This window comes from Myotis lucifugus, unplaced genomic scaffold (assembly GCF_000147115.1).
Source record: "Myotis lucifugus unplaced genomic scaffold, Myoluc2.0 scaffold_7, whole genome shotgun sequence".
NCBI classification, from domain to species: domain Eukaryota; kingdom Metazoa; phylum Chordata; class Mammalia; order Chiroptera; family Vespertilionidae; genus Myotis; species Myotis lucifugus.
The window spans coordinates 10,469,164-10,494,989 of record NW_005871055.1 but is presented as its reverse complement, the minus strand read 5'-3'; the positions used below and the strand labels follow the sequence as shown (position 1 = coordinate 10,494,989).

At 41.2% G+C, this 25,826-nt stretch overlaps 1 protein-coding gene across 3 annotated transcripts in view; it reads right to left on the bottom strand.

Moving 5' to 3' along the window:
• The window catches only part of WDFY2 (WD repeat and FYVE domain containing 2), a 223,281-nt gene that overhangs the window by 189,594 nt on the left and 7,861 nt on the right, over nt 1–25,826 (bottom strand). Inside the window, exon 2 of one of the 3 annotated variants that reach the window (XM_023748796.1) lies at nt 24,503–24,606. The exons of the other annotated variants lie outside the window; for them this stretch is intronic. Coding sequence (XP_023604564.1) covers nt 24,503–24,507 — 5 coding nt within the window. The 5' untranslated portion in view covers nt 24,508–24,606. The remainder of the gene's footprint in view (nt 1–24,502; nt 24,607–25,826) is intronic. 3 annotated transcript variants of the gene reach the window in all.

Here is a 25,826-nt window from a genome sequence, read left to right as displayed (position 1 = left end):
GGTGCACGAAATTCGGGCATGGGAGGGGGGGCTCCCTCAGCCCGGCCTGTGCCCTCTCGCAGTCCAGGAGTCTTTGGGGGATGTCTGATTGACAGCTTAGGCCAAGTGGGCCTATGCTGTCAGTCGGACATCCTTAATGCTGCCGTGGAGGCAGGAGAGGCTCCAGCCACCGCCACTGCACTTGCCAGCCATGAGCCCGGCTTCACACTGACCACTAAGGGGCAGACGCTCAACGCAAGAGCTGCCCCCTGGTGGTCAGTGTGAAGACCAGTTGTTCTACCGTTCGGTTGATGTGCATATTAGCCTTTTATTATACAGGACTAGAGGCCCGGTGCACAAAAAATTTGTGCACTGGCGGGGGGTGTCCCTCAGCCCCACTTGTGCCCTCTCACAGTCTGGGACCCCTCGGGAGATAACGACCTGCTGGCTTAGGCCCGCTCCCGGGTGGCAGAGGGCAGGCCCAATCCCTAGGTGCAGCCCCTGGTCGGGCTCAGAGCAGGGCCAATTGGGGAGTTGGGGCGCCACCCCCTGTCATGCACAGAGCAGGGCGGATCGGGAGGTTGCGATGCCACCCCCAGTCACGCTCAGGGTAGGGCCAATTGGGGGGTTGGGGCACCGCTCCCTGTCACACTCAAGGCAGGGTCGATGGGGAGGTTGCGGCGCCACCCCCTGTCACGCACAGAGCAGGGCCAATCAGGGGGGTTGGGGCGCTGCCCCCTGTCATGCACAGAGCAGGGCCCATTAGGGGTTGGGGCTCCGTACCCTGTCATGCACAAAGCAGGGCCGATCAGGGGGTTGGGGAGCTCCCCGCTGTCACGCACAGAGCATGGCCCATCAGGGGGTTGGGGAGCTCCCCCCGTCACACACAGAGCAGTACGGATCAGGGGGTTGGGGAGCTCCCCTGTCACGCACAGAGTAGGGCCAATAGGGGATTTGGGGCACCGACCCCTGTCACACACAGAGCAGGGCGATCAGGGGATTGGGGTGCCACCCCCGTCACCCACAGAGCAGGGCCGATCAGGGGATTGGGGCGCCGCTGCTGTCACACTCACGGCAGGGCCGATGGGGAGGTTGCGGCTTTACCCCGTCACACACAGAGCAGGGCCCATGGGGGGGTTGGGGCGCCTTCCCCTGTCACACACAGAGCAGGGTCAATCAGGGGGTTGGGGAGCTCCCCCCTATCAGGCACAGAGCAGGGCCCATCAGGGGGTTGGGGCGCATTCCCCTGTCACAAAACAGAGCAGGGCGGATAGGGCGGTTGTGGCCCCACCCCCTGTCACACACACAGCTGCAGGGCGATCAGGGGGTTTGGGCGCTGCCCCCTGTCGGCTGATTCCCAGGTTCGGGAGGCCTCGCGGCTCCGCTGATCCTGGGTTCAGAAAGGCCTCGCGGCTCCGCTGATCCGGTGCTGGGAGGCATATTACCCTTTTACTATATAGGATAGAGGCCTGGTGCACGGGTGGGGGCCGGCTGGTTTGCCCTGAAGGGTGTCTCGGATCAGGATGGGGGTCCCGCTTGGGTGCCTGGCCAGCCTGGATGAGGGGATGATGGCTGTTTGCAGCTGGTCACACCCCCTTCAGAGTGGGGGTCCCCACTGGGGTGCCTGGCCAGCCTGGATGAGAGGATAATGGCTGTTTGCAACTGGTCACACCCCCTTCAGGGTGGGGGTCCCCACTGGGGTGCCTGGCCAGCCTGGATGAGGGGATGATGGCTGTTTGCAGCTGGTCACACCCCCTTCAGGGTGGGGCTCCCCACTGGGGTGCCTGGCCAGTCTGGGTGAGGGGCTGAGGGCCGTTTTCAGGCTGGCGAGCGACTGAAGCTCCCAACCTCTCCTTTTTTCTTTCTTTTTTTATTCTGGGATTTATTTACCTTCTATGGCTGTCACTGGAGCTGAGAGCCGGCTCCAGCTTGAGGCCTCGGCTGCTGAAAGCAGGGATCTGGGTTTGTTTGGGTTCTATAATTGTAACATTGTTTCAGTCCTGCTCGCTCCAGCTCTGACGGCTGAAAGCAGGATTCTGGTTTTTTTTTTAGCTTCTATAATTGCAACAATGTTTCTTAAACTGCAAGCTCAGAGGCCGGCAAGGCAGGCAGGGAACATTGGCTTCCTCCGTCACTGGAGCAAGCAAGCCTCCTGTTCGCTTCAAGCTGCCTGGCTGCCGGCCGCCATCTTGGTTGGCAGTTAATTTGCATATCGCCCTGATTAGCCAATGGGAAGGGTAGCGGAGGTACGGTTAATTACCATGTTTCTCTATTATTAGATAGGATGGCCCTACTGATTTTGGCTTGTTCCACATTTTTTTTTTTTGAAAGAGTGGAAGGGAGGTGGAGAGACAGAGAGGAAGACATATCGATGTGAGAGAGACACACTGACTGGTTGTCCCCTCCTCTACTCCTCCACCCCCACACACACACCTGTACCAGGGCCGGGGATCAAGCCTGAAACTGAGGTACCTGCCCCTAACCAGAACTGAACCCAGAACCCTTCAGTCTGTGGGCCGAGGCTCTATCCACTGAACCAAACCAGCTAGGGCTTGTTCCACATTTTAATTTAATTGCAATGTTACAATAAACACCCTTGTAAAATCATGCAAATATTTTTGTAATATTCACCCCAAAAAGCCAGTTTGCGGAGTCAAAGGTATGTACATTTCACATTTTTCACATTTTGACAGGTACTGTCGGTCAAATTGCTCTCCAAAATGATGGTATCAGTCTAACAGGACTACCAATAACAGATGACAGTGGATTTTCTCCCTAGATCCTTATGAAACTGGATATTGTGAAATTTTCAAAATATTTATCAAGCTGGGAATTTAAAAAGCTTTATTTTAATTTACATTGCTTTAACTATTTTGTTTCAATAACTTTTACTATCTGTATTTTTTTTTCAGAAGTATCTGCCTATCCATATTTTTTGTTTCTTAATAGTTACTATTATATCACTTATGTGTAGAGCTTTTGTATTTATTGTAAATATTAAGATTTTTTAAAATATATTTTTATTGATTTCAGAGAGGAAGGGAAAGGGAAAGAGAGATAGAAACATCAATGATGAGAGAGGATCATTGATTGGCTGCTTCCTAAATGCCCCACACTGGGGATTGAGTCAGCAACCCAGGCATGTGCCATGACCTCCTGGTTGGTAGGTGGACGCTCAACCACTGAGCCACACCGGCTGAGTGATATTAAGACGTTTTAATCTATGTTGCAAATATTTTCTCCAAGCCTTCATTAATGAATGCTGGTTTCAACACAGATTTTTTAAAAATTAATATAACTAAATTTGTCAAAATTTCCCATTATAGTATCTAGGTTTAAGATATAGTTCTTTAAATTAACTATAAGCTTAACAGATTGACTGTAAAAACATTTCCACAAGTAATACAATTAAACCTGCTTTTTTAGCTCTTTAAATCCATCTTGAACTTATCTTATTCCTGTATATAAATGTGTATAGAACTTATCTGAGTGCTAAGGCTAGTATAAAATAATGCCCCCAAAAGCAACCAGCACAGCATCCAATATGTAGGTTTTCAATAAATGTTCATTTATTTTATTCCTCCTGAGTCTCATTAGTTTAGAGACAACAAACACATAATTCATTTCAAAATATTTTCCATCAGAATCCCAATTGTGTTCAGGGTAACAACACACCACACCAAAACAACTAACTACTCTTCCTAGCCAGTCTCATGAACAGCTAGGGTATAGCAGTATGACAGTGTTGGTTAATGATGTGTAAGCAGAAATCACTGAACTGAGCTTCCAGTAAGCTCTTTGAAAGAGAACAGGCGCAGCAGCTGGTATCTGCCTTTTTTCCCCATGGATCCTTCCCCTTCTACCTGCCTGGAAGGCAGATGCAATGCTGGCTGGAGCGCAGCCATCTTGAGGCTCTGAGGTGAGATCACTAAAGGATGGCTGAATAGAAAGGCAGAGCAGTCTGACGACTTTAACCAGCCCTGAACTGCCTACCACTGGACTCCTTATTATAAGAGAAAAATAACCCCTTTACTTGTTTAAGACATTATTAATCAAGTTTTCTGTTAACTGCAGAGGAATGTAACATCTAAACTACATGGCTTACCCAGCATTTTCTTATAGATTTTAAAACACTTCCCATTTCCATTACTTGAGATGGTCTCTTGAAGAAAAGTGATGCCCATTTGAAGGGCAAGTTCTCCACTAAAATATATTAATTTAAGAGAGAGAAATAAAATCATTAAGCACTTCAAACAGAAACGTAAGAGTGCCCTTAAGAAGCCAATAATCAGCAACATATGGTGTTACCTGTGGTAATCTTGGTGTTAAATTACCCTGATCAATATACCACACAGCTCATTTTAGTTGTAAATTCAAATTTTAGGGACAAAAGATTTTTCAGTGGGAAAAAAAAAATCACAGCATTGGAGGAACTCTTAATAATTATACAAGGTAGAAATTTTATTTTTTTATTCGTCAATTCTCAAGAATTGGGACTCACTTGTAGTTGTAAATGAAATTAAGAAAATATTCCAGAAGGTACCCACTAAAAGCTCCACCACTGTCCAAAATCAAATTCTTCCAAGTATTTCACTAGATTGGAGAGGAAAACAACAAGCTGCAGGAACTATTTAATCAATCTGCTACCAGGAGGAATTGTCTCAAAATGCTGGTCCTAAATTGTAGCAAGGGTTGCACTGGACCAAAGGCTGAAGCTTGGCCATCTAGCATTCCAAGCAAAATTGTTTCCTCTAAGCATTCCTTTTATTCTGTACGAGAGGCCCGGTGCATGAAATTCGTGCATGGGTAGGGTCCCTAGGCCTGGCTGGTAATCAGGGCCGATCTGTGGGGTGACTGGCGGGGTGATCAGGGCCACCCCGCTCACACCCGCCTTGGCCTGGAGCTGCCCACTTGCTGCCACTGCCAGTCAGGGCCTGCGAGCTAGGAGCAGCTCCTGTGTTGAGCGTCTGCCCCCTGGTGGTCAGTGCGCATCATAGCGACCGGTCATTCCGATGTTTGGTCAATTTGCATATTAGGGTTTTATATAAATAGATTCCATCCTGGCTCTGCCTGAACCAGAGACAGTAGGTTCTCCTGTACCAGCTTCTGTGACACTGTCCTGCATCCAGGCTAGTTTAAGGAGTCGTGACCCTTTCTTTTCTGGGGACCCCTGCCCAGCACCTTCATACAGAGATGACTAAAAAAGAAAAAACAATATAGCATTCTAAGCAATCTGGCATTCCTTCCATGCTATGTGCCTTTGATCCATCTTCACTGTCCCTTTGTCCTGTCATGCTCAACAGCTTTGCAGCTTCTATCCAAGCACCTGGCCAGAGGACTAAAATCTCTACTGCAGGCTAGTTTTAAGTCTTATGTAAGAATCTTGTACAGCACTGCTCATGTAAATTTCTGTTTTTTCCCTCTAGGACAAGCACTTCCTAAAATATGCAATGTTTTTTGGTGAGAAGAGAGATTGTCCTGTAACTTCTATTCATTTCCTGAGGCATGTGGAAATTAACCTTTATGTACTTAAAGTTTTACAAAAAAAATAGAATAAAATTAATACCAAAGTTGGAAAAAAAAAATGCTGGTCCTATTTTAGGCCTCTCATTTCATCTAGCCAGCCCTCCAACCCTGAAGAAGGAACTAAAGGACTGAGGGAAGAACAGATTCTGGCCCCAACAGAGGTCCTTTCAAACATGGCAGTCACTTCAGTATGGAAAGAAGGGGAAGGTTAAGAGACAGGAGCTATACTTTCCAGGAGACTGGGGCCCATCTTTGCAGCTTCCTCTTACCAGCTACCACTGCTTCCACCAAGAATAAGTTTCTTAAAACAAAACAAACAAACAAAAACCCTAACACTCCCCTCCACCATCAAAGTGTCTTTCACACAGAATTTTATTTTATTTTTTTTGGAGGGAGGAGTGTCAAATGATTTTTAATTGAAGTATTTTCCTTTATAGTTCTTAACTAATGGGGCATTCCACTGCACCACTGTTGATGTCATCTATGTCATGAGGGTGACAGCCATCAACATTGCATCCCACAGACTGTTTTTTATTTGAATTCATCAACTATAAATGAACTTCTTTACTCAGATTGAACACTGTCCTGATTTGCCTCTGCAATAAAGAAGGAACATACCATATGCTACTGATCACAGTCTCTATACTCTCTACCTGTAAGGGGGAAAAGAAGGTGAGAGAAGAATGGGATGGAATGCAGAGAAGACAGTCAATAAAGAATAACAGTGCAAAAAACATCCTATACATGGTCAACCATAAACTTTCTATATTAACAAATGTCAACACAGCTTTTGAAGTCAGACATAAAGCCCCTACTCCCATTCAATCCAACAGTTTGGCCAATTATTATTTTAATTCCTTTATAAATGAGCCATATCACTTCTCAGAATTTAACACAACTTTTGAAATATATATCCACAAAGTTAGGCAGAGTTTAACAAGCATTTTGAAATGCATATTCACAAAACAGTTTTAAAAATTATAAAAGAACTTCTCTTCAAGTTGTTAATTTGGAAATAAAGGTCTCATTTATGCAGCCTACTTATTAAAAGTAGACAACAATATCAGTGAGAACTTCAAAGAAGTATTTGTCACAAGTAAACCACCAAATAATCAGGAACAGTCTAAAATGCATTTCAAAACACAAATACCTAAATTTGGTAATCCAGTTCCTTTCCAAGCAGGGAGGCAAGGCTGTTTAAATAAACAGGAAGACAGCTAGATGAGGAAACAGAATATGTGTTTTAATTCTCCTGGCATGAACAATGAAGTCATTGTCTAATGATGATTATTCCATTTAAAGCTCTATGAGTCTCAGTTTCATTGCTGGAAAAATGGCAATAATGATACCAATATTGGTTAGAATGCTCTCAACTGGAATAAGAAAAATTTATTCTCTGGTAAGAAGTTGAACAGTAGAGCAGTTCCAGGGTTGGTAAATTTGGTAGCTGTTATTTTCCACCTTTCTCCTCCACTATATTTAGCTGTTGACTTATTTTCAGGCTACCTCTCCTTACAGTCACAAAACTGCTATAGCAGCTCCAGATGGTCACATCCAATCATGACAACAGGCAGCAGAAAAATAGGGCTTGTTTCTTTCAAAAAGGGAGGAAACTTTCCCCAAATGGACCTCCCTCTCTTATCCCCAACAGACTGGGTCACATGCCTATTCCTAAACCAACCCCTGGCAGAATAAGAACTTACTGTAACAGGCTTACACTAATCAAGATTTAGTTCTGAGTCATGTGGGGTAGGGATGAACAAAATTGGGGTTCAGCCATCAAGAAAGAATGAAGCAGACAACTGGACAGAAAATCAAGTGTCAGGAATCCCTTACTTCAACAGTACTATAGTAAGAATCAAGTGATAAAGCATGAAAAACTGTAAAGTAGAAAATGCTTTACAGATGTAAGAGATTATTATTCATTCAAGAATGTTGTGTATTGAGGAAAAATAGTTCTCCAAAGTCTCAATGATGAAATAGATTAACTGAAAATAAAGGAAACTCACAAAACACCAAACTATAATGACCACCATCCAAATCATAATAATAGAATGTGAGGTTCTGAACTACTATTGAATACTAGAGGCCCAGTGCATGAATTCATGCACGAGTGGGGTCCCTCGGCCTGGCCGGTAATTGGGGCCGATTGGGGCCGTCTCATCAAGTCCCAATAGGGACTGATTGGGGCTGGCCAGCCATGGGAGGTTGGCTATGGGAGCGCACTGACCCCAGGGGGCAGCTCCTGCACACTGGCCCCCTGGTGGTCAGTGCACATCATAGCTACCGGCCAGTCGTCTGGTCATCCAGTTGTAATGGTCACTTAGGCTTTTATATATATAGATATGCATTTTTCATATATATGCAGATTGACAATATAAAGCAATAGCAGTAAGTTTTACTGCCCATATATACTTCCATTCTGTATTCAACTATATTTTCTGAACATGTACCAAGCACTATTCTAAGCACTAAGGATATCAAAGTGAATAAAGCAAAATCTCTGCCTTGTTGGGTGTTTATTTAACTGTGTAACTACTTCTGAAGACAAGCATTCTTGGTCATCAACATATGTTGAACTCAAATTAGCAGAACACATGTAATTACACTTTGGTTTTTACTCCTCCCACTTTACAATACCCCCAAAATATAAAATCATGAATCTAGAAAAAAGAATTTGACAGGCACTCATCTGTTTTTCCCCCATTCTAAATGAATGCCAAGAAACAGAATCATGTTTCAGCTATCATTTCTGAAAATGATACTTGCAAAAAGGGCAAAGCTAAAAGAGGATCAATATTTATACAGTCATGCACTGCTTAACAATGGGGTTATGTTCTGAGAAACCTGTCTTAGGTGATTCTATCATAGTGCGAACATCTTAAAATGCACTTACACAAACCCAGATGGTATAGCCTACTACACACCTAGGCTATATGAATGGTATCCAGTGGTCGGCCGCATGTGGCTCGCGAGCAGCAGTTTGCCGACCACTGGATTGCCTATTGCCCCTAGGCTGCAAACTTGTATAGTATGTTACTGTATTGAATACTGTAGGCAATTGCAACACAATTTTAATTATTGTGTATCTAAACACAGAAAAGACAGTGAAAGTACAGTGTAAAAGATTTTTAAATGACACCTATATAGGGCACTTATCATGAATGGAGCTTGCAGGACTGGAAGCTGCTCTGGGTGAGTCAGTGAGCGAGTGGTGGTTGAATCTGAAGGCTAGAACATTACTGCACACTACTGTGGGCTTTATAAACTCTGCCCCACAAGCCCTCCTACTGCTTCCTTCCAACAGGGTCAGAATAGAACACTACAGCTGTCCATGTTAGTCCATGAAAAGGATTTGTGGGCTGGATTGGTTGGAAATATTGAGGAGAAATTGGCTAGGTAAGGTGTAGATCACTATAATAGTGGCTATCAAGAGGGAGTGAAAGGTGGCCTGGGAATCCACAGGAATAAGAAATCAAGATGGAGAGATAAAGGAACACAGGGGGTTGTCATGGCAATGTGGTTTCGGCTATTGCATGTTGGAGCAGTGGTCAGATTAAGAACCTTTGTGGTATTTATTTAAAAAATAAAGATAGTATTTTAACATGGAGAGGGTATAGGACTGAGGACTCAATATTTTGACTTTGAAAATTTGTGTTTGGTTCCATTGACCCTATTTGGCACAACAGGCTTCTCTGGCATTGAACTGATAAAGAAATAAAACACCATTACAACCTGAAAGTATTTCCAAAGTACAGGGACAGGTTGGCTCCACACTACCGCAGCAGGCATTTACTGAAGTGGCAGTGGCACTTAATACTTGTTAAGGTAGCTCCTGTGGACCTGTGTCCTTGTACAGGATCTTAGGTCCTCAACAAGGAATTTGCAGCAGTGTATTCTGAGGACCATCAAGTTGTAGTATCCTCTGAATATTTAACTCTGGGGGGACAGTCCCGGGCGGGGGGGGGCGAGGGTTAACCCACTGGAATGTAATCTGTGCACTCAGAATTGAGGTGCTGTGAGTGAGAGGGAATCTCTCAAGCCCCACAGGTACTGCTTCCATGAAAGAAAAAAAAAATTCCTCCTGAACCACATCTCCTCTCATTTCTCCCAGTCAGCTCCATTATAATCCCATGGGATTACTGTCACATGTACGGTCTGCTGTTGACAGAAACATCGTTATGTGGTGCATGACCATAGTCCAAAAACAATCAAATACATACGAAATACAGAGAACCAGAGAACCCTAAGAACAAATCTACAATATATGTTTTTCATGATTGTTGTCCATTAACAGATTTGACATTATACTTTTTTTCTGGGAATCTCGTAAGTAAATGTTACATTCACACCAATCCTTACCAAACAAATAACATTACTGGATGCAAAGAGGGCTTGGTTGCCTTACTTTTCATCTGCAAAGATAGAATTATATAATACCTAGGAGTCACACAAATTAGAAATGAGAATGAAATGTGTGTACTTAAGCAAGTATCCATCACCTGGTTCTAGTTAAAATAACTTTTGCTAATAATTTCACACAATAAATACATAATACTTAAGTACATTTGAGGAAAAGAAAAGACTATTTCCTTTAAAAGAGTGTTCAGCTGGGCTTTTTAAAAATTCACTTTACTTAGTTCCTTTAAAGATACTCAAGGTCATACCAAATTTTCTCTTTTTATTCAGAAAGATACATTATTTCCTACATCTGTGTTTCAGTAGAGGACAGTGCTGAAAGCATTACTTTGTGCTAACAAAGCCATTCCCCCTGTTCCCATTAGTGTGTGCGACACACAATGTGACAACCACAGGACAAATTCTTACTACTCTTCCCTTAAACTTTCAGTTTTAACTTTTTTCTTATTTCCCAAATCCCTCAAACTTTAGCCATAAAAATTATCAAGTGGAAGGAATTAAGATAGTTGGCTATCAGGCCAAAGAAAGCAACAAGATTGGGGTCAAAACAGCAAAGATAATATAACTCTGAATCGGACTCAGAAAACATTCCCAGCTATCCACTCTTTGAGATGAGGGATACTACCTTTCTATCTAGGCATACCCATTTCCATGTATTCACCACCCCGAACAAGACTTTCTTACAGCAGGAACTCGTATTTGCCATTTTTAATGCTACCCTCTGGATTTGGGTATAAGTCAGAAAAAAAATCCACAAGAATTATACGTACCTAAGATTCAATTCCAACTTTAATCAGCACTGATCAGAAAGGACTCCTTTGGGGAGTTTACAAAACAGGATAGACAAAGAACTAGAATTTCAGGGCTTGCTCTAAATCAAGTCCCCTAGGAACTTCCCTTAAAATCAATTCAGCTTTTAAAAATCAAGGTCGAGTTGCCTAATGCACCATATAATGAATGCATATATTTGACATCTCAGCACATTAAGGCAATCTCTCTGAATGAATTTTCAAGGTAATCGACAGTTGTCTTTTCAAATTCTATTTTTTTCCTTTAATCATCTTTATGGTGTTCTTTCTAAAATACTTTCCTGTATTCTTAAACATAAATTAATATTTTTATGCCTAATATATAGATATCCCAGGCAACTGATTGGTGATGTTTCTCTCTCATCGATGTTTCTATCTCTCTAAACCTCTCCCTTCCTCTTTCTCTCTAAAAATCAATAAAAACATTTTATTTTTAAAAAGGAAACAACCTAAATGTTCCCGAAAAAGGGATTAGTAAAATTAATCATGGTACTGAAAGAGGTAGCTTACTTTATTTTGATATGAAAATATGTCCAAGAATATACTTAATAAGCAAGTTGTATAATATGCATATCTACATAACTTTATTTGTACATGAGAATAAATGTTACTATTTCTGAAAAAATGCAAGAGAAACTATTAACAGTGGTATCCTATAGTAAGTGGGAATAGTTGATGAGAAAAAGGGATTTTATTTTCTATCCTTTGAATTCCTAGCTAATAACCATGCATTTCTTTAAAGTAAAAAATAAATAAATATATTAGTTTCCGTTTGCTGCTGTAACAAATTATTACAAAAACACACAAATGTATTCTCTTTGAATTCTGGAAGTCGGATGTCTAAAATGAGTCTTCATTAAGAGGCTAAAATCAAGGTGTCAGCATTCGGTTCCTCCTGCAGGCCTCAGGGAAGAATTTATTCCTTGCCTCTTCCAGCTTCTAAAGCAGTGGTTCTCAACCTTGGCTGCACATTAGAATCACCTGGGAATCTTTTTAAAATCCTGATTTCTGGGCCTCATACTCCGGAAATTCTGTTTCTTTGTTATGGGGTGAGGCCACAACATTAATAAGAAAGAAACAGAATTTCCGGAGGATGAGGCCCAGAAATCAGGATTTTAAAAAGATTCCCAGGTGACTCTAATGTGCAGCCAAGGTTGAGAACCACTGTTCTAGAGGCTACTGGCATTCCCTGACTTGTGGTCACATCATTCCAATCTCTGATTCCATATGCACATTGCATTATCCTGACTCTAATCTTCCTGCCTCCCTCTTTTAAAAACCTTTCTGATTGCCCTCGTCAGTTTGGCTCAGTGGATAGAGCATCGGCCTGCAGACTAAAGGGTCCCGGGTTTGATTCCAGTCAAGGGCACATGCCCGGGTTGCAGGCTTGATCCCCAGTAGGAGGCATGCTGGAGGCAGCTGATTAATCATTTTCTCTCCTCATTGATGTTTCTATCTCTCTCTCCCTTCCTCTCTGAAATCATTCATATATATATATATACAAAAAACTTTGATTACTCTGGGCCTACCCCAATAATCCAAGACAATTTCCCCACCTCAAGCCCTTAACTTAATCACATCTGCAAGTCCCTTTTACCATGTAAGGTAACATATTCATGGGATCTGGGGATTAGGGTGGGGGCATCTTTTTTGGGGGTAGGGGGTACCATTCAGCCAAAATGTTCTTGGAGGATGTCTCTAGAATCTGAGATGTGGGCAAGGGGTGAGGGGAAGCACTTTCATTATTATTTTAAATTCTTACATTGAATAGTTTTCATTAAAAAACATATATATATATATATATATATATATATATATATATATATATATGCCATATTTCATCAGCCTTAAGACTCCATGAATCATAAGATATTTATTTTATTTATGATTGAGAAAGAAAAAAATACTGACTAAACTATGATATTCATTGTTATATCATGGTAAACTCCAAAAACGCCCTCAGAAATCCCACTCCTTTGCAATGTGACTTGACTGCTCCTCTCATCAAGTGGCAGAGTCTATTTCTCCACTCCTTGACTCTGGGTTTGGCCTTGTAACTTGTTTTCACTAATGGGACACTGACTCATACAGAAGCTGGAAAAAGTACGTGCACAGTGGGGCTGGCCCTCTCTCTTGCTGCTGCCTTTCGGCCATGTGAATAAGTCCAGGCAGGTCTACCCGCCGCTCCACCCAACTCACTGAATCTTACGCAAAAAATAATTGTTGCAACCCACTAATCCTGATATCAAAAAAACAATAACCGTGAAAAAATGTGGATCTTCAAATCAATGAAATATGGCTTTTCAGTCTAATATCAGTATGTAAGTAGTTATCTATAAAGGGTGTGTCTATGAGAAGAGTATACAAAGTGAGTAGAGTTTTTATGCCACATTTTGGCTGCTAAAGATTACTTCTGCTTATTTTCTGGTTTTCAGTTACCGTACTTTTCACATAGTTGAAATCATTGAATAAGCGATCACTGGCAGAGATACTGCTTTCTGCCACAGATTATTAGAGCAAGATAAATTATCGCGTCCATTCAATGGAAAAGAAACTAACAATCTCTAGAATTAAATGGTAAAAAAAAATATTACTTTTTCATTAAGGTAGTTACTGTGAATCATAAATTAAGAGTAAAAGCCCTGGCCTGTGTGGCTCAGTTGGTTGAGCGGCGTCCCATGCACCAAGAGGTCGCCGGCTCAATTCCCAGTCAGGGCACATGCCTGGGTTGCAGGCTTAATTCCCCCAGTAGGGGTATGCAGGAACACTGATGATGTTTCTTTCTTTATGCAGGAAGTACTGATCAATGTTTCTTTCTTTCCTTTCCTTTCCTTTCCTTTCCTTTCCTTTCCTTTCCTTTTCCTTTCCTTTCCTTTCCTTTCCTTTTCCTTTCTTCCTTCCTTCCTTCCTTCCTTCCTTTCCTCCCTCCCTCCCTTCCTCCCTCTCTTCCTTTCTCTCTCTCTCTCTTTCTCTCCCTTTCCCTTCCTCTCTCTCTAAAATCAATAAAAACATAATTTTTTTTTAAAAAAAGGAGTGACATTGCTGGCAAATATCTCTGAATTTTATTATATAAAGTATATAGCTTTATTACAAAACTGAAAATACAGTGTCATCGTGTGAGTTCTAGTATTATTACATTTGTAATTTTTTAAACAAAATGATTCTAGATACAAAAGAGGTTCTAAATCCCACTCATTACAATGCTGCATTTATAATCTTGTTGTGACCTTCTTGTTCATATCTCACTTATATAAACCTATTACTCTTCCCATTTTGCACATAAGGAAACAAAGGTCCAGGTAATTGAGAACTTATGTATTAGGAGCTAGTAAGTGGTTCTGCTGAACCCTGGTCTGACTTCAATGTCCACGCTCTCAATCCAATGTGCTTTCCTTATGTGGACAATGCCCAATTCTAAAATCCAGAATCCAGAAACCTACGTTTGCCCCACCCTGTATATTTTGTTAAAAGGTCAAATGACAGCTACATTGTGAAAGGTGAATTTCCTACTCTGTTACTTTAAAATCTAGTTTCTGGATTATCATAATAGCTATCATATATAGAGTGCTCATTTCCCAAATAGCTAGTCATAATAATACCTGATTTGGGTATGTCATTGAAGGTAAATAAGCAAGAGAAATAGCTGCTTTGCCCCTAAATAACTCTACATATACAAAGAATTACATAAATTCACAGATTATTAATTTAATGCACAGTATTGGATGCTTATAATATACCTGACACCGTGGTTGGACTAAGATACAAAGTAGCCACCAAAAAACAGATCTCCTATACTTCTGAATATGAGATGTAAACTAAATTCATATCTAAAAGTTTTATCATGTACCAGGAGCTGTATACACAACTCCTTCTGTTCTTTAATCCTCACAAACATCATGGCACATTTTAAAAATGAATTTAACCTCTCTGAGAGAAGGCATGCAGCTAGTAAGTGGAGGAGCTGGAATGTAATCCAGGTAGTCTATCCTGGCTTTCTTTACCACCCAACACTGCCTTTTGCAGTCTCTGCCTTGTGCTTTTTTATTTAAAATGAGAAGAGAATTGTTTCAATTATGCTGGAATAAAAGAGAAAAACAAATTCATAAAGTAACAAGGGGGGGGGGGGAGTCACTTTGAAGCAATACATTATGATAAAACTAGAGGCCCAGTGCACGAATTCGTGCACCAGTGGGGTCCCTCAGCCTGACCTGTGGGATGGGGCTAAAACTGGCTCTCTGACATCCCCAAGGGGTCTGGATTGCGAGAGGGCGCAGGCCAGGCCGAGGGACCCCACCGGTACACGATTGGAGCTGGGGAGGAATTCGGGGGGTTGGCCAGTCAGGGAGGGACCATGGGAGGGCTCCAGGGTGTGTCCGGCCTGTCTCGCTCAGTCCTGATCGGCTGGACCTCAGCAGCAAGCTGACCTACCGGTCGGAGCGTCTGCCCCCTGGTGGTCAGTGCACATCATAGCGAGCGATTGAGCAGCTTTAGCATATCATTAGCATATTACACTTTGGTTGAACAGACGACCGGACACTTAGCATATTAGGCTTTTATTATATAGGATGCTGGAAAAGCCTGCTTCCGGTCCCTGAAAGGCAGAGGTAGGGAACCTTTGTTCTGCCACCAGCCATTTGGATATTTATAACATCATTGGCAGGCCATACAAAATTAACAACTTAAAAATCAGCCTGCTATATTTGGCCAAACATTTAATGAACTCATCCCTAATGCCTTGGCAGGACCAGACCAAATGATTTTGGGGGACTTATAATGGCCTGGGGGCCAGATATTACCCACCCCTGCTGTAAGGCATGTGGCGATTAGTCCCCAATGAGAACATTTAAAATGGCTCCTGCATTTTTTTAAATATATATTTTTAAAATTTATTTCAGAGAGAGGAAGAGGGAGAGATAGAAACGTCAACCATGAGAAAGAATCGTAGATCGGCTGCTTTCTGCACACCCCCTACTGGGGATGGAACCCCCAACCCGAGCCTATCCTGTGACTGGGAATTCAACTGTGACACATCCTGGTTCATAGGTCAATGCTCAACCACTGAGCCACACAGCTGGCAGCTCCTACATTTTTGGTATCCTCTCTTGGATGCATCAAATACCCCCAGCATCCTCCTCAATTGTCCAATGTGGAATTATCTTTTAAGAATCCAACTATTCTAAACTTTATTAAATGTATTTCTCTATAAGGCTCTGAGTAATGAGTTCCACAAGTAATACTTGTATATATAAAAGCAAAATGTTTTCACTTACACCAAAAATTACTTTCTTCACATTCAAAATTTCTGTCAGGGTGCCCTTAAGTTTTAATTAGTTTCGGTGAAAATCCTCCTTTGTACAATCCACATCCACCATGATTCTCAATTATTTGTTATGGAACTTTCACTTTTCAAGGATGGATTCTATATATATACTAGAGGCCCGGTGCACAAAAATTTGTGCACTGGGGGGGGGGGGGGAGAGGGTCCCTCAGCCTGGCCTGTGCCCTCTCGCAGTCTGGGACCCCTCGAGGGATGACCACCTGCTGGCTTAGTCCTGCTCACCGGGGGATTGGGCCTAAGCTGGCAATCAGACATCCCTCTGGCAGCCCGGCAGCCCTCAGGGGATGTCCACTTGCCAGCGGGAAGCAGACCTAGGCTGCAGTTGGACATCCTTAGCGCTGCTGAGGAGGCAGGAAAGGCTCCCACCACCACCGCTGTACTGGCAGCCATCAGCCTGGCTTGTGGCTGAGCAGAGCTCCCCCATGTGGGAGCACACTGACCACCAGAGGGCAGCTCCTGCATTGAGCATCTGCCCCCTGGTGGTCAGTGTGTGTCATAGTGACCAGTCATTCCCAGTCTTTCTGCTGTTAGGGTCAGTTTGCATATTACCCTTTTACTATATAGGATAGAGGCCTAGTGCATGGGTAGGGGCCGGCTGGTTTGCCCTGAAGGGTGTCCCGGATCAGGGTGGGGGTCCCGCTGGGGTGCCTGGCCAGCCTGGATGAGGGGCTGATGGCTGTTTTCAGGCTGGCCACACCCCCTTTAGGGTGGGGATCCCCACTGGGGTGCCTGGCCAGTCTGGGTGAGGGGCTGAGGGCCGTTTTCAGGCTGGCCAGCAACTGAAGCTCCCAGCCTCTCCTTTTTTTCTTTCTTTTTTTATTCTGGGATTTATTTACCTTCTATAATTGAAACTTTGTTGCCGTCACTGGAGCTGAGAGCTGGGCTCCTGCTCGCTCCAGCTCTGAGGCCACGGCCTGCTAAAAGCAGGTATCTGGGGTTTGTTTAGCTTCTACAATTGAAACTTTGTTGCTTTCAGAGCTCAGAGCCAGGCCACCGCAGGCGGGGAACCTTGGCTTCCTCCATCACTGGAGCAAGCAAGCCTCCTGCTCGCTTCAGCTGCGTGGCTGCCAGCCACCATCTTGTTTGGGTTAATTTGCATATCTCGATGATTAGCCAATGGGAGGCATAGTGAAGGTACGGTCAATTACCATGTTTGTCTATTATTAGATAGGATATATATATATTTTTTTTAATTGATTTTAGAGAGGGAGAGGGAGAGAGAGAGAAACATCAATGATGAGAGAGAATCATTGATTGGCTGCCTCCCGCACACCCCCTACTGGGGATCGAGCTCACAACCCTGGCATGTGCCCTTGACCAGAATCAAACCTGGGACCCTTCAGTCCGCAGGCCAACGCTCTATCCACTGAGCCAAATCAGCTAGGGCAAGGATGGGTTCTTAATAACAAGAACTAACATCTACTCAGTGTTCACTACATATCAGGCTCTTTACTAAATCCTTACATGAATCATCCCCTAATTCTCATAATCTATTGAGATAAATTCCATTCCGCTGGACACTGCCCAATTCTAAAATCCAGAATCCACTCATCTTTAGAAACTTGGTTAGCATCCATCTCTTTCTGACATCTTCCCCAACTAACATTCCTCCCTGCAACCTTCCCCAGCATTTTCTATGATCTTACTGCTAATCCTCCTCCTTTTTCATTCTACCTATTTTCCCTGGATTATTGCATCCATTCCTAAGGCTTCAATAATCCTCATTTGCCAGTCTAGGAGCCTTAATTAACTTGACTAAGAATATACAGTTAAGAAATGACAGAGCAGGGACTCAAATCTGACACCAATTCTCACTCTTTTTTAAATATTTATGTATTAAATTAATTGAGGTGACATTGGTCAGCATGAACCAGGTGTGGGTTTCGATGTTATAAGATCTGTATATTGCACCGTGTGCCCACCACCTAAAGTCAAATATTCTCCCTTATATTAGGAGGTCCCAATCCTCACTCTTAACCCCTGCACAATGCTGCCTCCCCAAGGGTAACTTGCCTCAGTAACTCTGAAATCCTTCTCAAAGTGCTCCAATGCCAATGTTTCAGTTCAGGCACCACCATCATTTAGTTTAACCTTTAACTAGACCTCCCACTTCATGCTCCTCTATCCACACTGCCGAACAGAAGTTTATGCAATGATGAAAACTTTCTATTTATCTGTACTAATATGGTAGCCACTATTCACATATGGTATCTGAGCACTTGAAATGTAGCTGGAGCTACTAAAGGTTTTTAATTTTATTTCATTTTAATTAAACTTAAATGGCCACACCTGGCTAATGGCTAGCACATCAGATAATACAGCTCTACATAGTCCTCAAGTCCCTCCTATTCCCAAGCCTTGGCTCAGCCACATTCCCTCGGTCCTGTAAGCTCACTATAAACCCCCCTTTCCTTAGGCTTTTTGGTGCATATCTGTTTCTTAAATAGAAGTTATGACTTAATCTGATCCTAACTACTAAAAGAGCTCTCTTCAAGAGTTTCTATGTGATAGCGGCAGGGTCATAATGAGATGCTCCTCTCAACATGTTCAGAGAACAACCTTTCAGTGAAGAACATGAAGCAGAAATTTCTGAGGGAACAAAATGAAGGAGGCAACTCTAATATAAACACTTTTACTAAATGGAAACTTTGCCAATAAATATTATAAATTGCCATGCATTATTTTCAAAAGAAAGAAATGTTTATAACACAAAGGATGGATTCCAGCCCATGTTGGTATTTTGCTTGGCTTGGAAAGTTTTTTAAAACATTTTTGCATTAAGTCTAAAAATTCAATGGTTTCACATGAAAATCTGGATTTCTAGTAGTTCTTGAAAAATCCAGCGAAGAGTTGAGAAGCAGCTGTTCTCTTCCATTAGGCAAACACTCTCTAGTTTGCTACAATCCCCATTACTCCCTCTTGTACTACTGACACTGATACCCCACCCAGTTGTAAATTATTATTCTCAAAGCATGCTGCTTCCCTCTGGTGCCTATGGCCATGTGAGTCTGTGACCCCTAACAGCTTTACAAATAATTTTCATAGGAAGACTAAGTGATAAAAGCATGGTTTTAATGTAGGTCCTACAATTCCTTCTCTCATACGCTTTCTACCACAGGACACTGCTTGACAATAGCCCATGAACAATTCTACGATTCTACTCATTTGGGGCAATTTAGTCACATTATAATGTAAAGAAGACATCCTTCAATATCTTACTCAAAATATCACTGAGAAAATATGGCCAGATTTGATGATTTGGTTGTTTTCCGTACAACATAAAAGCCATGAGTGTCCCTAGAGAAGTGCTTCCCAACCTTTTTACAGCACTCTGAGTAACTAGTCAGGGGTTCTCCCAGCCAAAAGCACACAGCCCTGGGGCTCCAGCTGCTCTCAGCCCTACCAGGCAACCCTAAGGACTGAAAGCATCACTAGCTCATCACACCTCTAATTTAAACTCCCACAGGGGAACTTATGCTCCAGATATTCTGGAACAAAAATAGTAGAAAACATAATGCAAGTTTAGAAAACATGGTGGTTGTGTATTTACAAATTCTTCTAGCAGTGCAATAACTGGCATCTAAACAGGAAAAGGAAATGAATGACTTCAGGTGATTCTAAAAGGCTGTCAAGAATTGACAAACTTTCTGATATTTCTATTTGCCAGATTAATTAACTTTAGAGTGGTCCATGGCCAAGGCCCTTACATACATTAATCATAAAGTCTCAGGTCTATATTCATAAACTTAAGAAACCACAGATGCCAGATATCAGGATTTAGATTACAGCATTCAGGCCAATCTGGGAATGTATTCCAAGCAAAGGCAGTCCTGCAATACCAGTAGAATGGCAGAGTTGGGTGTAGGGGGAAGAGTTATAATAAGTTTGATAAGAGTAATGACCAGATGTGAAGCTGAAAGCCAAAGAGCCATCTTCAACCATAAGGATGAAAGCCACCATGCTGGAGATGGCAGAATAGAAAGAGATAAAAACCACCTATCTCCAGATGTTTTGTTAGGTGAGAGAAAGAAGCCTGTACTTGGTTAAACCTAACTGAAAAATGCCCCCACTCAGCTTACAAGGCCTTCCTCATTCACAGACCCTGTTGTCCATCAATAAATGTACAGTCTTCCTGAGTAGTGTACTCAGTCATATCTACAAATTTGTAATACCAATACTTACAGCAGGTAAAAAAGAAAAAAAGGGCATCACAAGGTTGTAAAAAGGGATGTCTATACTCTTTCTACTTAATTAGTATTGTCTGTTGTTGACTGGTTAGCTGAAAAGCTAGCTTTTCCTCTGAAAAACTAGGTTAGCCTGTTGTGATTTCCAAGAAGGCTATATACTGGTCCTTCTATATCTTCTTAGGGTGAGAGATGGGTAACACAGTGAGAATGAATGGAAGGACTATGGAGACAGATAAACCAGGGTGCACATACATCTGATCCCTCATCTTTCAAATCAGAGTAAAACACTAGCTCCATAAAATCTTCTTGAGGATTAAATAAGAAAAGGCATATAAAGGGCTTAACACAGTGCCTGGCGCATGGGATGCATTCAGTAAATGTTAGCTATTATTATTTACTGTTAATATCCTTGAATTTTTTTCAGCCTCATCTCTGAAATAGGATACATACTGTGTCCATGTGTGCTTAAGAATCTAGTTTTATGTCACTTTTAAAATTTGTTTGTTAAATATTATATTAAATTAAATATTATATTATTTTAAACAGGAAAAAATCTCTTATTTCACCATGTGTTTTGATTTGGAGTTTAGAAAATATGGTTACCATATGGACTCTACTTATTAATTCAGAAATATGTCACATCACAATGGCTTTTGCTCAGCAAGCTTTCATTGTGAAATACCTACCCATTCCTCACTTTATATTTACTAAAGAAAAATAGAGGTCAACATGTCAAATCAGCAAATGAGGAAAAAATGATTATCTGAAATATGTCAAGTGCTATATGAACAGATTTCAAAGAGAACAGGGCAATGAAAGTCATGAGAAAAGCAAGAGTCAGTGCTCATTATTCTGCTGCTACTAGAACAATAACCAACACACCAAGCTACAAGGGCATCGGCTCATCTCATGCCCACACCACCCAGTGCCACATGCTGAATTGTTAACCTTCATCTATTTCCTGAGACTTGCCCTCTCTCCCCCCATACACAGGCTTAATAGTGATTGCCATATTCCTGTAACATGACCACACTTTTGGCCACAATCTGAGTGAACAGCTGACCCTGGCTACATCTGGGACTGGGAGCCTGATGTTAATCTCTCCCTGCCTATCTAGATTGTAACAGGTAAAATTCAGAAGCAGCTGGCAGCCATGTTCTGCCATGTGGACTAAATAAGAAACACAAGAAGCCAGTGTGAGCAAGAGAGAAGAATGAAACAGAGAAAACCATGAGGAGAGGGAACTTCCTAATTCTTCATATGCTCCAATTTTCAGTTCTATTCCTAAGGCCCAAATGCATGTCTGTCCTTGTATTCTGCAAGATACTTAAGCTTCCTCCCAGGAAACGCCAGAGCTGGTTTCTGTTCACAGCACCAAGAAAACCTAAGAGACTCCACCATTACACATTATTAGAAAGTGACTTGTTTGCAGTGACCTTCTCCCTCACTGTGAACTAACACATAACACAAAATTCTACTGCTCCAGTTTTGCCTATTATGTTCCAAGTCCTGAGCTAGAGGCCTTGAGAAACAGGGATGAGGAGACCACAACGTAAAAACAAATAAAAATTTTCTATGCATGTGAGGAAGTGTTTTGATAAATACATGAAAAGTGTGCTGAAGGAGGAAGAAGCAGCCACATGCTAATCCCCAGAGCAGTTCTACAAGTAAAAGTTTACAGTTGCTAAAGCAGAAGTGCCCACAGAGATCCATATCAGGGCACTGTCAGAGCATGTGCAAATCCTATCAGTTTTCCTTTCACAAAATCTTTAAACCCACAAGTGGGAGGGAGCTTAACTCTTCTCAGGATAGTCTCCTGATTTTTACATAGGCATGTACTATCACCTTAAAAACAAGTGTAATTATTTTTTAAATGTAACTCTAAGTATCTAACTACTTTACCTGAGATTTTGCATTCAAATATTCAAAACTTCAGCTGTGATATATGAATTAATTATTCCCTATGGGAAATAAACTACCAAGTAGCTAACTTTTTTCTTAACCTTAAAACCTTGTTTCACCCTGGCTGGCATGGTTCAGTGGTTAGAGCATCAGCCTGGGCACTGAAGGGTCACAGGTTCGATTCCCAATCAAGGGCACATACCTGAGTTGCAGGTTTGATCCCTGGCTACAGTGGGGACTCATGTAGAAGGCAACCAAACGATGTGTCTCTCTCACACTGATGTTTTCTTTCTCTCCCCTTTCTCTTTCTCTATCTCCTACTTCCCCCTCCTTTCCACTTTCTCTGAAAATCAATGGAAAAAAATTTCCTCAGGGAGGATTTTAAAAAAACACGTATTTCTTTTATATTATGGTTATTTAATTCTCAAATTGTGGCACTCTCCTAGCTAAAGTGCATTTCAAATAACTGTTTCAAAATTTTGATCCATTTTCTTAACAAATCCATCCAATATTTACCACCAGCTTTAACCTCACTTTTCCACATATATTAGTATAAGAAAGGACTTTCATGTGAAATCCAGAGTTTTAAACCTTGGCCATTCATTCAAACTTCTAAAAACATTGTGTATGGACAAAATCTGTTCCAGAGGGACTTGGGCCCATTAGTTGCTAGTTTACAAAGCCCAGGCTTCCAGTTGAGCACGGCTTAAATTAGAATTTCATCCCTACCTCAACATATTCCCTATGGAAGACACAGTCCTGCCCTCCAGCAAACTAGTGAGGACAATGGACACACATTGCAAGACAAGGTGGCAAATGGAGAGAGAGATAAAAGCCTACAAAGGAGAACAAAGCACCCACCTGCTATACACCTCTCCTGACCACTGGCTCTCACAGGGTAAGTTTCAGAAGTGGCAGTAAAAACATGACAGAGTAACCCCACCCTTATATATCCAGAGAACTAAGGGGGCTCAGAACTATACAAAAGCAAATGACCAAAAAATTCAACAGCCCCCCCTTTGTGTACCTAAGGTAGATTCTTAAAACAGTCCAGCCTTATGGAACCACAGCAACAGAAAAAAAAACTTGCCTACTGAGAGGCTTGGTGATGTCATAAACAAAAAATAAAACTTCTACTGAACATATATGCTCCAAGAACAATGCCAGGTAATGCAGGAATATCATCTCATGTAAACCTCCCAACAACCCTAGGAAGAAACATTATTCCCAATTTACAGGTGCAGAAACTGAGACTCTGAAATTCTAAAGTGTGGGAAAGAGCCAATCATCTGGAGTCAAGTGATTCCTCTCCCATTAACTCACTGACCTGGCCAGAGAGATTCAGGCTATTATTGTAGACACAAAACGGCAAGCAGTCAAGAACAACTCATTAGCTATAATAATTAAAAGTATGGAACTAGTATTTAAAAAAGCAAAGATCCTCAAAACATAACAGAATCCACAGTAGGCCCTGTTGATTATGAGAATTTAATGTTTTGATTAAGGTAATTTTACAAATAAATACAAAGCATAAGGACCATTCAATAAATGATTTTGAAGTAATTCAACAGTAAATTTTTTAAAAAATCATTAGAATCTTCAATTTACACCATCCAGTAAAATACAGTCCAAATAAATCAATAAGTTTTTTCACCAAATTACATAACTAAGATGAAAGAAATATAAACATTCAATGAATCTCTGGGTAAAGACTTACTTTTTAAAAAATGATGGAAATTTTTCAATTTAAAAAGGGTAGATAGTTAAATTAAAAAGTAAATATTATATATATATATATATATATATATATATATATATATATATAAAAGGCAAACAATGGAGTATAAGACTTTACCTGGATTTTAACAGATGTAGTGTTAACATCCTTACTATATGTATGAAATGTATATACAAGAAATTGTTCAAAGAGCCAAGAGAACTCAATGGATAAAATGGGCAAAGGACAGGAAAAAAAAATTCACAAAAGGAAAAATAACAAGTAAATAGGAAAATATTCACTAGTTAATCAAAACGTACATATTAAACATCAATGAAGTGCCACTATCAAGTAAATTCTAAAGAAGAATTTTTAAATAATAATAACCATGGCTGGTCAGATGCAGCAAAACTCATATTCTCATATGTCACTGTAAATATTATATGTGCCACAAACCTTTTTAAAAGCAATACGGCAATATTCTTACAATTTTTCCTGAAGAAATAATCTAAAAATCAGGGGGGAAAACATCTATATGCACAACAATGTTCATTATAACATTTACAAAACTGGAAATAATGTAAATAGCCAAAAATAAGCGACAGATATATTACTGTGTACCTACCACATTATCAGCACCTTGAGAGAGGGCTGCTTTGTTCATGATGGAAAATCCAGGGCCAAGTTCATAACAGCACAAACATTAGATAAATACAGTGTTTCCTTTTCCTGAGGAAAAGGAAAATACACCACTTCTCAAAATGATGGTTAAAGATTAGATAGTTGGTGGCTCAATTTTAAGTGCGGGCGAGAATATAAAAGTACAATTAGTCATTGTGCTAAGAGGTTAATAAGCAATTATTCTTTATTATGGTTATATTATCTTTATTTAAAATGTAAACATACCTGAGGATTACTGTTATGATTACTGAAGATATAAGCTGATCCTCAGAAATTGGAAAGCTAGAAATATTTAATAACTAGCCTGGCCGGTGCGGCTAAGTGGTTGAGCATTATTGACCCATAAACCAAGAGGTTACTTAGTAGATTCCAGGTCAGGGCACAATGCCCAGGTTTCAGGCTTAATCCCCAGAAGGGGGCATGTAGGAGGCAGCCTTTCGATGTTTCTCTCATTGATATTTCTATCTCTCTATCCCTCTCCCTTCCTCTCTTTCTAAAAAGCAATACAAATATATTTTTAAAACCTTTAATAACTAATGGAAAATGATTAAAATCCCTAAACAGCTCCATATTATAGGTAAATCTGCCCAACCTAAAAATATAGTTTTACAAAGAGGTTAACAACTGACATTTATAACTTAGATGAGACATCATTTTTGAGTCCTAACTCAGTAATAAATGAACACAGGAAGCCAAAACACGTGCACTCCCTGTTTTTTTTCTGAACTCTCTCTGACTCTGGGCTGAAAGAACTTATCTTATTTTCTTCTGACTTGGAGCCTTCTGGTGAGACAAGGTCAATTTTATGATGATCCCAGTGGGAATACAGAAAGGCAAGGGGTAGGTCAGGCTGGATGGGGTGAGGGTCCCTAAGTTAAACTGCAGTTCCATCTTTTAGAACACTAAAATTACAAACAGAGAGAAAGAGGGTACAAAACTTCGACAGTTTCTCTAAGGCAGCAATTTCAACCTGTTTCATCTCATGGCACACATAAACTAATTACTAAAATTGTGGCTCACCAAAAATACATTCTATTTTTTGCCGATCTGACAAAAAAAAATACCTATAATTTTGATTCATTCACATCAGATTGCTATTATTGTGCTGGCTGATAGCATTTTTTTTTTACTTGACAATCTAAGGAAAAAGAGGTCAGTGCCCCTGACTAAATAGTAGGTATTGCATGTTTTAAAAACTCTTGAAGCACACTAGTTGAAAATCGCTGCTCTAACATACTGTATTTAAAACTATTGTTCTCAACCCATTA